The following is a 13,808-nucleotide window of genomic DNA, read 5'->3' on the forward strand; positions in this document are numbered from 1 at the left end:
ATGGCCCCATCATTGACCTCAAGCCGCTGCACCGTCTTCCTGTGAGGACAAGAACTTAGCCGTTCTTTCCCGCTAAATAATTGGAGCTTCAGGTGTCTAAAAGTTTGCGCGGGTCGTCTTGCAAAAACGGAAACAACCTGCCCGGTTCATATTATTCACCCAACATCCACTGAAAGTGGTACAAACATCTCAGTCGGCTATCAGCGGAAGTGGAAAAAATCGCTGGAAAAACATGGCAGAAGATTTATCGATCAATAAAAATAAGATGTAAGTGTGTATATACAGCCATACACATAAATAAGTGCTCGTTTCAGAGATAATTGCTTGTCGTTTCACTCTCATGCGCTTTCACTCCACCTAAAAGGAAAAGTTCGCGTTGCGCGATTTTTTTCCTCATAAAAAAGGAAGAGAGCATCTTCTCCTACTCGTCATTTATTCTTACGACTGGATTTTTTAAATGTTTGCTAGCTGGAGGGTGGATGATGGCTTACCCGTAAGCTTCCTTGAAGATGGACGAAAAAAAAAATCAAAGATGGATGCCATTGTTCTTCATGCATTATGTTGAATGATAAAAAAAGTTATATCATTTGATGTTTGGCTAAAACATATTTATGAAACTAACCCGATAAGTAGCACAGTCATATTTGTTTATGGGCAATAAATTAATTTATGAAGAAAGAGAGATACAAATTATACAATTTATTAATGCACCCTGTTTGAAAAATACAATTTTTCTTCTAGATTAACCCAAAGATACGGAAATAGTAACAACGATATTTGCAGATTGTGTTTGAAAAATGAGCCACATATGGAGCCGTTGTTTTACACCAATCTGTTTCCTAATATTTTGCTCACGAAAAAAATATACGATTGCACCTCCATTCAGGTAATACACGTGGACGGATTTTAAACGGAACGTCTGGTTTTAAATTTTTCCATTTTTTTTACAGATCATTTACGATCGTAACCTGCCGATGTTCGTATGCAAACTGTGCGCCAACAAGCTGGACGAGTATGTGCGATTTCGGGAGCGGTGCGTGGCGAACGACGAATTCCTGCGGAACGCCTTGGCGGCCTTCGACATGGGAAATGGTGCTGGAAATTGTTCGGGCATCATTAAAAAGGACCCGGATGGTAGTCCCCCGCCACCGACCAAGCTGGCGCAATGTCTCGGTGTAACGCCAATCGAACTGAACCGTGCTCTAGTGGCTGCAGCGGCAGCCGCCACAGATCACCAAACGGCAAAGCGAGAACCGTTGGATTTAGAAGACGACGATGGGTCGCAGAATGGACGGATGTATGAACATGGATCGCAGACCAGTTCACCGGATCGCAGCAGCGACTTGGTGGGAGATTTTACACACGGGAAAATGCACGATGCGATATTTAGGAGTGCAAACCTGGTCGGAATTCCGAGTGGAATTAGTGAACCTCAGCATGAATCGCCCCCGTATGTGTGCGAAATTTGCTCGAAATCGTTTAAAATACGGCACCATCTTCTTGTGCACCGGCACACGCACGTGGATAGCCATAACGAATTGCCAATCAGCATGTTGAACGGTGGAGTTGGTGGTGGAGTTTCAGGTGGTGACGGAGGGGGAGCTACAGGAACCGGGAAACAATCGTACAGCTGCCCGAAATGCACCAAAGTATTCGTTAACAAGGGAAACCTGCTCAATCACCTCGAGACGCATACGAACGAGAAGAACTATGCATGTGAAATTTGTTCGAAGACGTTCAAGTACAATGTGCAGCTACGGTTGCATATGCGCATTCACACCGGAGAACGACCGCACAAGTGCGAAATCTGCAATCGCGGATTTTCCCAGCTGTCCAACCTAAGGTCCCACCGGAAAACCCACTCCAAAGTATGTTTGGAAGATCAGAATCATAGCTCAGAAGGCCTTGAATTTGTTTTATTTTTCTCCTTAGGTTAAACCCTACAAGTGCCATTTATGCTTAAAAAGTTTCACCGTGCTCGACAACCTTACGGCGCACAGTGCCAAATGTCTGAAAGACAAATTCCGATGTTCACTCTGCTCGAAGTCGTTCGCCAAGGAAGGCAACCTGCTGACCCACCTGCAGTCGCACAGCGAGGGCGTCGTGGAAAAGATGTTCAAGTGCGAGATGTGCCCGAAGAGCTTCAAGAACAAGGAAGACTGGAAGCGCCATGTGCGCGTGCATACGGGCGAAAAGCCGTACACGTGCGACATCTGCTCGAAGGGGTTCGCTCAGAAGGCCAATCTTCTATCGCACCAGAAGACGCACCTAAAACCGAACGTTATCTTCAAATGCGACCGTTGCGATCGTACGTTCCGGACGCAAAAGGTACTGGAAATGCACTTTCCAAAGTGCGGCGTTGTAGGTGCCGGTTTGGCGGTGTCATCAAGCCCCGTGACACCACGGTCCGAGTCGACACCGGTTGGTTCGCCGAGTCCGGTGACGACTGGGACGCCGGCTACCACCGCAACTACACCGACGCTTTCGGAGGCTCTTTCCGATCTGCTGCGATATGAAATAGCACTGCGGGCACCGCTGGAGCTTCAACAGATGCTGCTTGGACACATGGATCGCAAGAAGCCAAACGTGACCGGTAGCGGGGGCAAGCCCACGGGACGTCGATACCGGTGTGACGTGTGTTTCAAGGGTTATTCACAGTATCCATCCTTGATAAAGCACCGAAAACTGCACTTCAAGGTACCTCCGCTAGTGAAGGTTCTTGGCGCCAAGGCAAAGAACCCACCGGATCATAACGACAGCGTCACCTGTGACGATGGTGAGGAGATGCAGGCACAGGCGGTAGGACCGCTGGTATCAGCGCCGGACCTTGCGTGTGACCCGGAGCGACCGTACGGCTGTGATATTTGTGGTAAGAACTTTAAATACAATCGGAACCTGAAGGTTCACGCCAAGCTGCACATCAGGGCAAACCGTTTTAAGTGTGACAAGTGTACCACCACCTTTGAACAGGCGGAAGATTTGAAGCACCATCTGCGCACCCACCCGATCGCTGCCGAGAGGATCTTCAGCTGCGAGTACTGCTTGAACCGGTTCCGCTCGAACGAGGACCTGAAGCGCCACCGGCGGTCGCACACCGGCGAGCGGCCTTTCCGGTGCACACGTTGCCCGAAGGCATTCACGCAGCAGTCCAACCTGCGGGCCCACACGAGGATTCACGAACGACCGCCGCCGACCGCATGCAGGGCCCTCCAGCCGGAAGGTCTACTCTACCCGGGACGGATGCAGGATCTGGGATGGAAGCAGGAATCGTTTCCCCAGGAATGCCCGCGGAACCAGCAAGAGAACCTCAGAGATGTGTAATGTAGTATTTTTAGGATACTGTTTTTTTTTGTGTGAATACGAATGCCGTGCATTATATTCCGAGTAGGCCTTGCATTTGAGTTTTCTTTTGATACCACATTGTTAACCCATTGTTTCCTTTCCTATTGGATGGTGTTGTGTTGATAAATGTGTTTTACTCCACACATGTGCAATTGTGATTACTATAGGAATTAGAATAAATGTTGTTTCGTGTATGAGATAGTCTATGATTATATTTTATCTATTGCAACTACTATAGCAGAGATAATGCAAGGAGGAATTACATCATAACATGGTCAGTTCAACCTGTTGAAGCACTTGCTTGGATCAGGTATCCTTATGACATTCCACCAGGAAAAAGGATGCACCAGCCTCAGGCTGACATGATATTGGGGAGTTAATGGTAAACATCGGTTCCATTAACATACAATTCTTGGGTTCTTGTTCATACAAGAATTGCTATTCACAAATTGGCAATTTTAGCAATTATTTGAACTTGCGACAAGTTGGTGTGAAGCTTCACTCAATTCACCTTGGTCATAAGGTAAATATTTTGCTCCAACGACAACCGCTGTCAGTCCCTAGCCGAACAACAACTGTGCAACAGGAATTGTGCAGTCGCGCAAAGGATTCCGTAGTAAACAGCGGGGTAGTGCTAGCCATAGTTTAGATTTTCGAGTTTTCTCGCGTGCTCCCCTTTTGTGGATGCCTGTGTTTTGCGTTACTATTTTCGACCATGGAAGTCGAAAATCGGAACATAAAGCAGGAAGCAAACAAGTGAGTAGGAGTGGAGTAAAACATCAAAAGAAACGGGGGGAGCCTGTGGATTTCGTGGAGTGATAGGTGGTTTATGGAAACTTTCGTTGATTAGCAGAAATCATTTGCAAACAGTTGTTTTCCATGTCGCCAAAAGTGTCCTTTTGAAAAAGTGGGTGCGATTTTGTGGTGCCCCTCAAAATATGGTAGCGATTTTTTCTTTTCTTCTAGTGAAGTTCATTTTGGTACGATGTCAGAGATAGGACTCTTCAAGAAGCTGAAAAGAGCGAACACTGAGACGGTTGTGTGTGGGTTACGAAAGGAATTGGAAAGGCTCGGAATGAAAAACAACATCCACTTTTCCAATGAAGGACAGCGGGATGTGAGGATGTTTGGAAAGATGGTCAGAGTGCTACCGAAGACGAACGTAACAGTAACAACGAGAAAAGAAACAGAACCACAGTGAAGTAACGTCGTCGAGGGCATCGTCGGAAGGAGCAAAAATTGCATCAATAACACAGTAGCCCCCCCATCGTGTGCGCAAGTATGGGTAATAGAGCAAGCAAGAAGGAGGTCAACCAAGCGAGCGGGAAGGAAAGGCTGTTGCTAGCGGGTCTGTTGACCACGAAGTAATATCGCGAATGTAATAATGAGGATCGCGAGAAGCACGTCTCCAAGACGGCGGTTTCAACACAACACGGCACACATACACAACACAGCCACACAATGTGCCCAAGTGTTACGTTCGCCGAGCGAATGTCCGAACGAAACATGAACACAATGAAAGCGGGTGGTGGATCTCGTTGTTCGTGATGTTTCTACTTAACCGCGGCCTTTTGCTAAGAATGGTAAAAGGAACGCGATAACCGCGCCGTTGACTGTCTCGCGAGAGTATTGAGCGAACCTGTCCAACACCGATGCAACTTGCGGCCGCATTCGTGGTGCATGGCAATGTATTGTGTTGATGCAGTCGCGCCTGCATACGGATTTGTTCCTTGAAAATGCAAAAAAGCGCAGCTACAGCATCTCGCTAACGTGTTGTGCACGCAGGCTGCGAATGTATGCGTTGTTCTTCCTCGCATTACTTTCATCCACGAGTATATAAAGGGCGCGCGGGGCAACCTGAACTGAGAGCAAAGAAAGCAAAGAAACTGGTTTCTTTCGCGCTGTTTTTTTGATTTTGCTTTCTTGACCCGCCTACCACCCTGCCCGCCTTACGTTTCTGTTGTTTTTCGTAGCGCTGTACCCAGCACAACACGCGTGTGGAGTATGCATGTGTGAATGCTGCGAAAGAGATCTGCTCTCGTTTTGTTCGCGCTATTCGCGGCATACTGTGTTTCTTCAGTATTAAGACTCAATTTCGTCGTGAAATAAGTTCGCTACCAATATGCAACTTTTTCTTGTATTATGCTTATGACCAATTCGAAGTAACTCGTTTTAGTGGAGCCGACGCCGGTGGGATTGAAGGAGCGGAGGATGGTAGTGTGAATGAAATTGCCAACAACGAGCACGAGATCCAAGAGGAAGAGATGATGCATGCCCATACGAAAACTATCTACAGCCTCAATATGAACGTGTGTCGCCTTTGCCTCGCAGAAGGACACGGCCAACTGCAGCCAGTTTTCTACGCGCAGGATACGCCGGACGAAATCTTGCAGCAGAAAATACTGGAGCTAACTACTGTAGAGGTTTGCATAACGATGGTGCGATGAGTTTTTCTCCACATGATTGCTAACGATTTTCTTTTCCGCGTTGTGTCAGATCACTTATGCCACCGATTTTCCTACTGGTGTGTGCATCGATTGCCTAGCAAAATTAGACGAGTATTCTCTCTTTCGGCGCCAGTGTATAGACAACAATGAAATACTAAAACTCAAATACTACGAGCTGAAGGCGGTTGAGGAAAGCTACTGTAAGCAGGAAGAAGACGAGATCGCATCACTTAGAGAACATCACAACAGCAATAGGGTGAGCAGCACCTCGACGAAGCTGCCGTTGGTGAAGAAAGAGGAAGGATTCGTCGAAGTCGAGAGTACTACTGCGGAAGACGTGCGTAATCGAACAGGTGGAAGTAGGGGAGAAAGTGGAGAAGATATGGGCGCCGAAAGGCAACATCCAGAAGCCCCGTCCACATTTGTGCCATTTCTGGAGGATGGTGCTGGGGGTGAGATTATAATCGGCGAGGGGAATGACAACGAGGAGGAAAACGGTGGCCGAGAGCGTTTGGTGACCGCTGGAACGAAGATACAGTACGTGTGCGAAGATGGGACAATGGCGGAGTACGTAACGTCGGGGGCGATTGTGCGCCGGGAAAGTGTTGGGCCAATGATGGAGGAAGACCCACAGGAAGGTCATGAAATTTACTATACGGTTGGATCGGATACGTACGCAATCCAGGCGAACATTCAGGCAGGTTATCCGAATGCGACAAACTTCGTTCCGCCGGAATTTGAGAATCAAACCGAGATTGAATGTACCACCGTAGAGGAGCATCTTCCCGAGGAGTACGTCGAGCTGGAGCAGCAGCAGCAGCAGCAACACCAGCAACAGCAGCAAATCAGTGGTACGGTGACAACAGGCATGCCGACCGTTTCCGCCACAGTCGTCACCTCCAGGGGTCTGCACGATCGGCCCTTCGTTTGCAAGCACTGCAAAACGAGCTTCAAGTACGAGCACAACTACGATCGCCACATGAAAAACCATGCCAAGGTGCTCTACCGGTGTAGTAAATGCTCGAAAACGTTCGTGAAGCTGCGCAAGTGTCAGCAGCACTTTGTTAAAGCGCACTCCTCGCAGCGGTACGAGTGCGACATATGCTTTCGCACGTACAGTTTACCGACGCGACTGGAAAACCACGTTATCGAGATGCACTCCGTCAACGGGGTTTATACCTGCGTTCGCTGTGAGGGCGAAATGTTTTCTTCCTATCTCGACTTCAAGGCACACCGGATGCGCTATCATCCAAGGACAAATGACAGTGCCGGTGGTGTTGGTGGCGGAGCAGACACCACGGTGCCCACGATCATCAAACAGACGGCTTACGGTGACGTGGTTCACATGCAGGAAGTGCTAACGCTCAACCCGCAAACGATTGACTCCTCCGTCAGTCCCTCCCCGAGCTCGGATGGTTGCGAGTTGGAAGAGGACCGGCTTCCGGAAGATTCGTTGGCTAACGTGAAATGCACGAATATGTCACCCATTGAAACGAGGAAGCGATCGAGTCGCGGAGCCCCGACTTCGACCACAACGCAACGAACACGGCGCGCGAATGGTCGCAGTGCAAAAGGGACACAACGCGGAATCTCAACACCACAGAAACTCCTGTCAGCACCTGTCCAGCAGGAGGTGATTCTGATTGACGACGACGAACAACACCACTCCATCAATAACTCCCAGGACTCCAAGAGGCCTTCGCGAGGTGGATCGGTAGTAATGCTGCATACAAACGGTGGCGCGGTCGATACCACAGCTAATGCAAGTGCGGCCGTTCATCGGGAGCTCCTGCAACAGATCGAGGAAAGCGAAGCGAAAGCCTCCGGTCCGAAGGTGTATCCGTGCAAAAGCTGCGAGAAAACGTTCGTCCATCTGAACAACCTGAAAGCGCACGTCTATGCCGAGCACGACAATGACAAACCGTTCAAGTGCAAGCAGTGTCCGATTTCGTTCAAAACGAAAGAGATTCTGGTGATGCATATGGTAAGCAACTCTAGGCACTCGGCGTTTACTAATAAGCCTTGACAAATTTTCTACTGAGATTTTCTGCAGTTTCACACGATCGAGTCGTGGTTGTAAGGTTCAAATGGTTCATATTTCTTCTTACACCTTTTCAGCTGCTCCATACGCAAAACAACAGTGCAACCTAATCCCGATAGCCGGTCCTACCCAGCATCCATATAGTGACCTATTATTATGTGCCAAGTTAATCTAACAAAGAGGAAGAGTAGCTGGAATGGTATGATAAGGCGATCCACATACATCCTAGGCGTCGAAAAGCGGCCATTTTTGTAGTAATCGTTCATCCATATTGGAGTTGAACATATTGGAAACTGATAGATTTCAACTCAGCGTACCAGAGAGCGGATATGCGTGAAGCGTATAGACAAGGATAATAGTAAGAGATAGAGCTTCCCTGTATCGTAGGAATAGTGAATGTCTGCATATCCACCTACTTAAGAAAAGTATCCTCTTTTCAATTTATTACCACTTTTGGTGCTTTCATTTCTAGGACATGAAAAGGGAAAAGGTATACTTGATCCTCATTCAATGAGGCCAACGTAGAACACTCCTCCGAACCGTTTGAGCGTTTGTCTCTGTCGGCGGTGATGGTTTCTAGTTTGGTTTTTAGTGTAACATTAGGTGTATTCATCACATTGTGGCCTTCCAGATGTTGTTTTATGCTCAAAACTTTCCACCCTTGTCATGCTATTCATGTTTTGTGCAATATAGCCGAAACGTTCAAGGAAGGAACTTTACCGATTAGAATGAAGAAGAAGAGCCGTTTACCGATGACCTGTGAGCATATTGTGTCTTTTGATTATTATTATTATTATCGTAACTAGGTGCTTCCGTACGCATAAACTGATTGCTTAATGCGCCATATATGTTCTTCGAAGGAATGTAGGAGTGTAAGTGAAAAAAATCTCGCTTAGGTTGTAATCTGCTCCTGTAGAATTAGTACTTTCATAAGAACGTTGGAGTTTTCAACTTCGTGGAAAAGAAGGGAATACCTGTTTCAACGCAAGTATTTTAAGAAATTGATTGATTTTTCTTATATCTCGGCTTCGTAGGTTATTGATTTGAACGTATATTTATTTGTTTTACGTTGTCACTTTGTTTTTAAAGCAGATTTTCAATGCAGAATCAGAAGAATGTAGGCAAGTCGAGGTAGGCGCTGGACACGTTGCAATGATCGGCATAGAAAAGCAATATAATCCACAACGCAATAGCAATAGGGAATTGGAAAAGTTTGTCTTAAAATATGGTCTCAGTTGAGTAGTTAAATTTATTAAAACGTACAACGAATTGTAATATTGTTAATACGTAGGAAAGAGACACCTGTTGATTTTTGGCACCACCAAGGACCAGAGTTTAGTTGTTTAGTAGATCGGTATTATCGGTTGTTAACGCACAAAAGTCTTTTGACAATAAAACAGGCGGATAACGCTTTATTTTCGTTTTTCTTAGCCCAACAGCAAATGGTTAGGTTTGCCTAGTTAGTTGCAGCGAGTTTCAGGACCTAAATTGCAGACTGCTGAGAGCGCAAAACGGCGGAAGGTCCCATTTAAATTCTCCGCGTGGAGAATAAGCCATACAAGTTGTGCAAGCGTTGTAAAGCGCAAACTTATTAAAGATTCCTTTAAAAACATTAGCTTTAGCAAATCTCCCGTGTGTAACGCAACTGATCAGATCAACTATGTAAGAGGGTGGTTTGAGTGGTTCCGCTCGTACCAGTTTGATTTTAAACAATATTTTAGGCTAAAGTGTAACAAAAAATACTTCGCAGATTTCACCACAGTTCAAACGCAATTGGAAACCTATTGTAGAACATAAAATACAATTTAAAAAAGTGCAAATCCTGTATTCGCGTTTCACAGGAATGAAGGAAGTAAAGGGAAAAGCTTGCAAAGACCAGCTATTAATAGATAGATTAGGCAGAAGATGATAGGGTAATACCAGGATACATACATTGATGTCATTTGATGGACATAGTAAAGCTCAACTTCAACAACTTCAACAAACGTTTCAATAAATTGTGTAAAAGTCACGATTTGGTTTGTTATATGGTATATTTATTCCATTTTTTTGAAATTTCATTTTAATTTATTCAATGTCATCGTCAACGTCCTCGTCCTGATGGAACTCTTGAACGGCTGAAATTTTTAGCACCTCATGTGCTCCTTCGTCGCCATCGTCTTCATCGCCGTCGGATTTGGGCGACGTGAGTTGCGGTTTCTTACGATCGTTCTTTTCTTTCTTTGATCCAGCGGCAGACTGAGACTGAGCCTCCAGCCCAGCGGACCAGGTTCCACGCGGTATGTCCGAGTAAGCGGCCGGATCCATCGGATCTAGTGGGGCCGACTTCGGAGGGCCTCGCGGTGGCCGTCGATCACGATGGTCTCGATAATCACGCTCCCGATCACGATCACGGTTTCTGTCCCTGTCGCGTGCCCCGAAGCGATTACTTTGGATTGAAGCAGAAAAAGGAGAACGAGCTAAATTAGATCTAAATCAGTAGAATCAAGAAACATTATACTTACTCATCCCCGCGAGCTGGAGGACTTCGATCCCGATCTCCTCTGCGATCGCGGTCACGATCACGGTCTCGATCTCGCTCGCGTCGATCACGATTGCGGTCACGATAGTCTCTATCACGATCTACCTGGTCGGCAGCACCAGATTCACCGGCACCAGAATCATTGCCGGACGAAAATGTACGCTGCCTTTTCTCGTCCTCCCTTTCCCCTGATCCGGGATGTTGTTTAGCTGGCCGCTTCGGGGGGTTGACTATCGGTGGTTTTAGATTTTCCACACCCGGCCCAACATTGGACGAACCTAGAGCGGTCGTATTTGTCGGCCCTATCAAGGGTTTCGCCGGAGGTGGATAACTTTCCACAATAACTGTGGGCGGCGTTGCCTCACTTGTCGCATCCTTTTGCTTTTGCTCCTCCATCAGCTCACGGCGTAGTTGCTTTGCACTCTTGGTCAATTTCGCATCTGGGTGTGTGGGAGGCAGCCAAGCAACAACACGAGTGTCCTTATTGTAGAAATAAAAAGCCTTGCATCCGATGTCGTACTCCTTTCGCCAATTCTTTGGCAACGGATAACGCTCCAGCAGGCGCTTGGTTCGCTTCTCGTACTCCTTTTCGATCTCAAACTCAACCTCCCCGTATCGCTTCACGCAGTACATGGTGCAGAGGTGGTAAATGTTGTACTTGTTCTGACATCCGTCCACTGACTGGTAACCGTATCGTTTGGTCATTTTTTGCTTCATTTTTTCGGTCCACTCCAAGGCCGGCGTGCTTTTCTTCTTCGATGCATATTCGTACGCCTCCGGATTGACCTGATCGTACTCATCGTAGTCCTCGGCAATGATTTCTTCGTTGATAACCTCCGCATCACGCCGGTCGTCGTCCACATCGTCGTCCTTCTCATCGGACTGGTCGGAAGTGTTTTCCGAATCGCGCTCCTTGTTGTTGTCCTGATCAGAATCTTCATCGGCGGTACCAGCGGATAAGAGTGGTGGTTGATTTTGGTTCGCTCCAACTTTCTGCGCATCAGATATGATGCCACGTTTGGCTAGGCGCTTTAAGAGAGCCTCCGGCAAAGTCATTCTTTTTCGAAAAATCACACTAACGCTAATTATACTCCAGCAAAATGGAAAACCTTCCCAGAGTTAAGCACCCGATAGTTTTGTTTTGTTTATGCACTCCGACTTTGACAGCTCCGCCATACTCCGCAACCTCACATCACCCTTGCCCTTTGCTTATCGGATGCTGGGAGTTTACAATTTGTTTTTGAATTTAATACTAAATTCCTTAAAATAGTTTTGTAAATATTTCTTTAAAATAGCACGTTATAACTATGTGTTATTAATATGTACCGATTTCGGATGTTTTAGGATAACAAACACAATTAGCTATTGCTTACGTACATTCGGTGTATGTATTACTTATAGGCATTACATTGGTTAAACAATTAACACGAATTCAGTTGCACCAAACGAAAAAATGCTAATTAAACCTCTAATTATAATACATAAACGGTGCTAAATATTACAATACGATTCAGTAAACAAATCAGTTGTACATGTACCGAAATCTTTCGATCCGTCTTAAATAGTTCTGTTCACGAAAGCTCCCTAAGTTTGATGTTTTAGCGTCCTGTAAAACAAAATGCACTTAGCTTTGAACTGCTTTGTTCGGTCTCCATTTGTTTCCAGCAAGAGATAAGTAATTACGTAGAGATAGGATTGTAGCGAATTGTCCCACGAACTGTGCTGCACATAAAGGTTCGCACGTTAGCTGGTGCAATAGTGCACTGAATTTGAATAATGTGGTCCCATAAAGTTGGGTGATTTGCTATGATTTTACGAACAACCAAACAATTCGATAAGATTCGCCTCCGGGTGGGTGGCAATTCGTTGAAAATCTTAAACTAGAGTATTTTGAAGCAGAAGTGTTTCGTCGTTTTCTAAATGTAGTATAATCGCACAACCGATTTGCTGATAAAAGTTTCACCGTCATAAAAACTTGTTTCGATAGTCACGTTCCCATTCAGCACCTTAGCAGGCATCATCTGAGACTCGGGGGCCGCTTCGATCGTGGACTGCCAAGTGTTTGTCGTGTTGGGACTGACCCATCCCATCTCAAACAACCATTCCTCCATAATTCGTCCTTTAAAGAGCACCTTGAAATGGTAGATATGCACGAAAGGGTAATTAATTAATCAATAAAAAAAATTAAACCATTAACGTCCGCACAGCGCATTCGCCCCGCATCACATCCAATCATTCCCCGGTCCTCTTACCTTTTGATCGAGACGAAAGTTTTCCATCGACTCGACGGTGCTGAAATTGATTTCTCTTGAAACTGCCCGCAGACCAAGTATCTTTACTGGCACTTTAGCCTCATGTTCCACATCGGGACAGGAAAAATCTTTATTTTCCTGCCAGATGATTTGTCCCGTGTCCGCATCTCGTAGTATCATCCAGTTGCTGCAAATTTGAATGATCAATTGGACGGATCTGTGATGGAAAACGGTAAACACCATACAAACCACTTACATTTGGAATCCGTTTAGTATTTTTTCGCCTTTACTGAGGTCGTCCGTTCCCATTTTGATGAAATTCGCTTCACAATCCAATATATTCGGAAGCTACCAGAGTGATGAGGTAAACAAATGTTTGGTCTGCACCAAAACACACTGACAGCATTGGTTTGACGTTGCTAGAGCTCAAAGCCAACTACAGATGATGGCAGTTTAGGAACATATTTTACATCTTGTTCAAAAAATCATAACAAATAGATTTAGCCTCCAATAGTAAAGGAAAGGACGTATATTTTATTGTTTTACAATTCTTGAAAAATCCAAAATTACAAGAATAAACATAGCAAACTCACAGCATTGATTCATGTCAACCAACCAGCTGCTGTGAAACCACAACAATTGATCGTAAAGTCAGTCAGTATGGTGTTTTCGTCGGATTAACAACAGAAGTGGCGGTGGCGGTGTAGCAAAAGTGGCACAAAGTGCAATGAAAGATCCTACACAGAACGGCTATTTGGTCGTGGGGCGAATGCATGCGATAACAGAGTAATGTTAAATGCATCTCATTCCAGCTCGATATTAGACAAATGTCGTGTCGTGTATGCAAAGTCCATCTCCACCGTTTCAGTTTCTTCTTTGCTACATTACTCAAGAGTGCCATAGTGTCCAGTTTATGATTCTATTCTCCACAAAGGCTAACATATTGCGTACGGTTATAGATTCGATAGTTGCCGGGTGCGTGTCAGCTGCGATTGTGTAATACGCTGAAGAGGTTTTACTGTATGTTTACCTTACGGATGTCGTGGGGCACTACGGGGAGTGTACGGAAATAAAATAGCGGAGTAGTGGGGTCATTGTTTGTATCGCCAGAGTCACCAACAAGCCGGAGGCAACAGGCAGCAGGCGCTGATCGTGATGTCGGACACTGGAGAAATAGCGTTATCAGGAGATGGTACGTACTGGTC

At 45.9% G+C, this 13,808-nt stretch overlaps 3 protein-coding genes across 3 annotated transcripts; 1 reads left to right on the top strand and 2 right to left on the bottom strand.

Annotated features, from left to right (window-relative positions):
• The first annotated feature begins 808 nt into the window (after positions 1–808).
• On the top strand, positions 809–9,790 carry LOC131285959 (uncharacterized). Its single transcript, XM_058314813.1, has 8 exons — positions 809–886; positions 951–1,560; positions 1,603–1,868; positions 1,933–2,760; positions 2,845–3,317; positions 5,519–5,765; positions 5,839–7,773; positions 7,908–9,790. The coding sequence occupies exons 1-8, from the start codon at positions 809–811 to the stop codon at positions 7,938–7,940; spliced, it is 4,470 nt and encodes a 1,489-aa protein (XP_058170796.1). The 3' UTR covers positions 7,941–9,790.
• A 64-nt stretch (positions 9,791–9,854) lies between these two features.
• LOC131287134 (uncharacterized protein DDB_G0284459-like) lies at positions 9,855–11,440 on the bottom strand. The gene is made up of 2 exons (XM_058316153.1): positions 10,335–11,440; positions 9,855–10,258 (listed from the first exon to the last, which is right to left on the bottom strand). Exons 1-2 carry the CDS (start codon positions 11,405–11,407, stop codon positions 9,898–9,900), a joined length of 1,434 nt encoding a protein of 477 aa, XP_058172136.1. The 5' UTR covers positions 11,408–11,440; the 3' UTR covers positions 9,855–9,897.
• Positions 11,441–12,020: 580 nt separating this feature from the next.
• On the bottom strand, positions 12,021–12,990 carry LOC131287509 (probable cGMP 3',5'-cyclic phosphodiesterase subunit delta). Its single transcript, XM_058316564.1, has 3 exons — positions 12,860–12,990; positions 12,604–12,790; positions 12,021–12,483 (listed from the first exon to the last, which is right to left on the bottom strand). The coding sequence occupies exons 1-3, from the start codon at positions 12,910–12,912 to the stop codon at positions 12,268–12,270; spliced, it is 456 nt and encodes a 151-aa protein (XP_058172547.1). The 5' UTR covers positions 12,913–12,990; the 3' UTR covers positions 12,021–12,267.
• Positions 12,991–13,808: the final 818 nt, after the last annotated feature.

This window comes from Anopheles ziemanni, chromosome 3, assembly GCF_943734765.1.
Source record: "Anopheles ziemanni chromosome 3, idAnoZiCoDA_A2_x.2, whole genome shotgun sequence".
Classification (NCBI taxonomy): Eukaryota; Metazoa; Arthropoda; class Insecta; order Diptera; family Culicidae; genus Anopheles; species Anopheles ziemanni.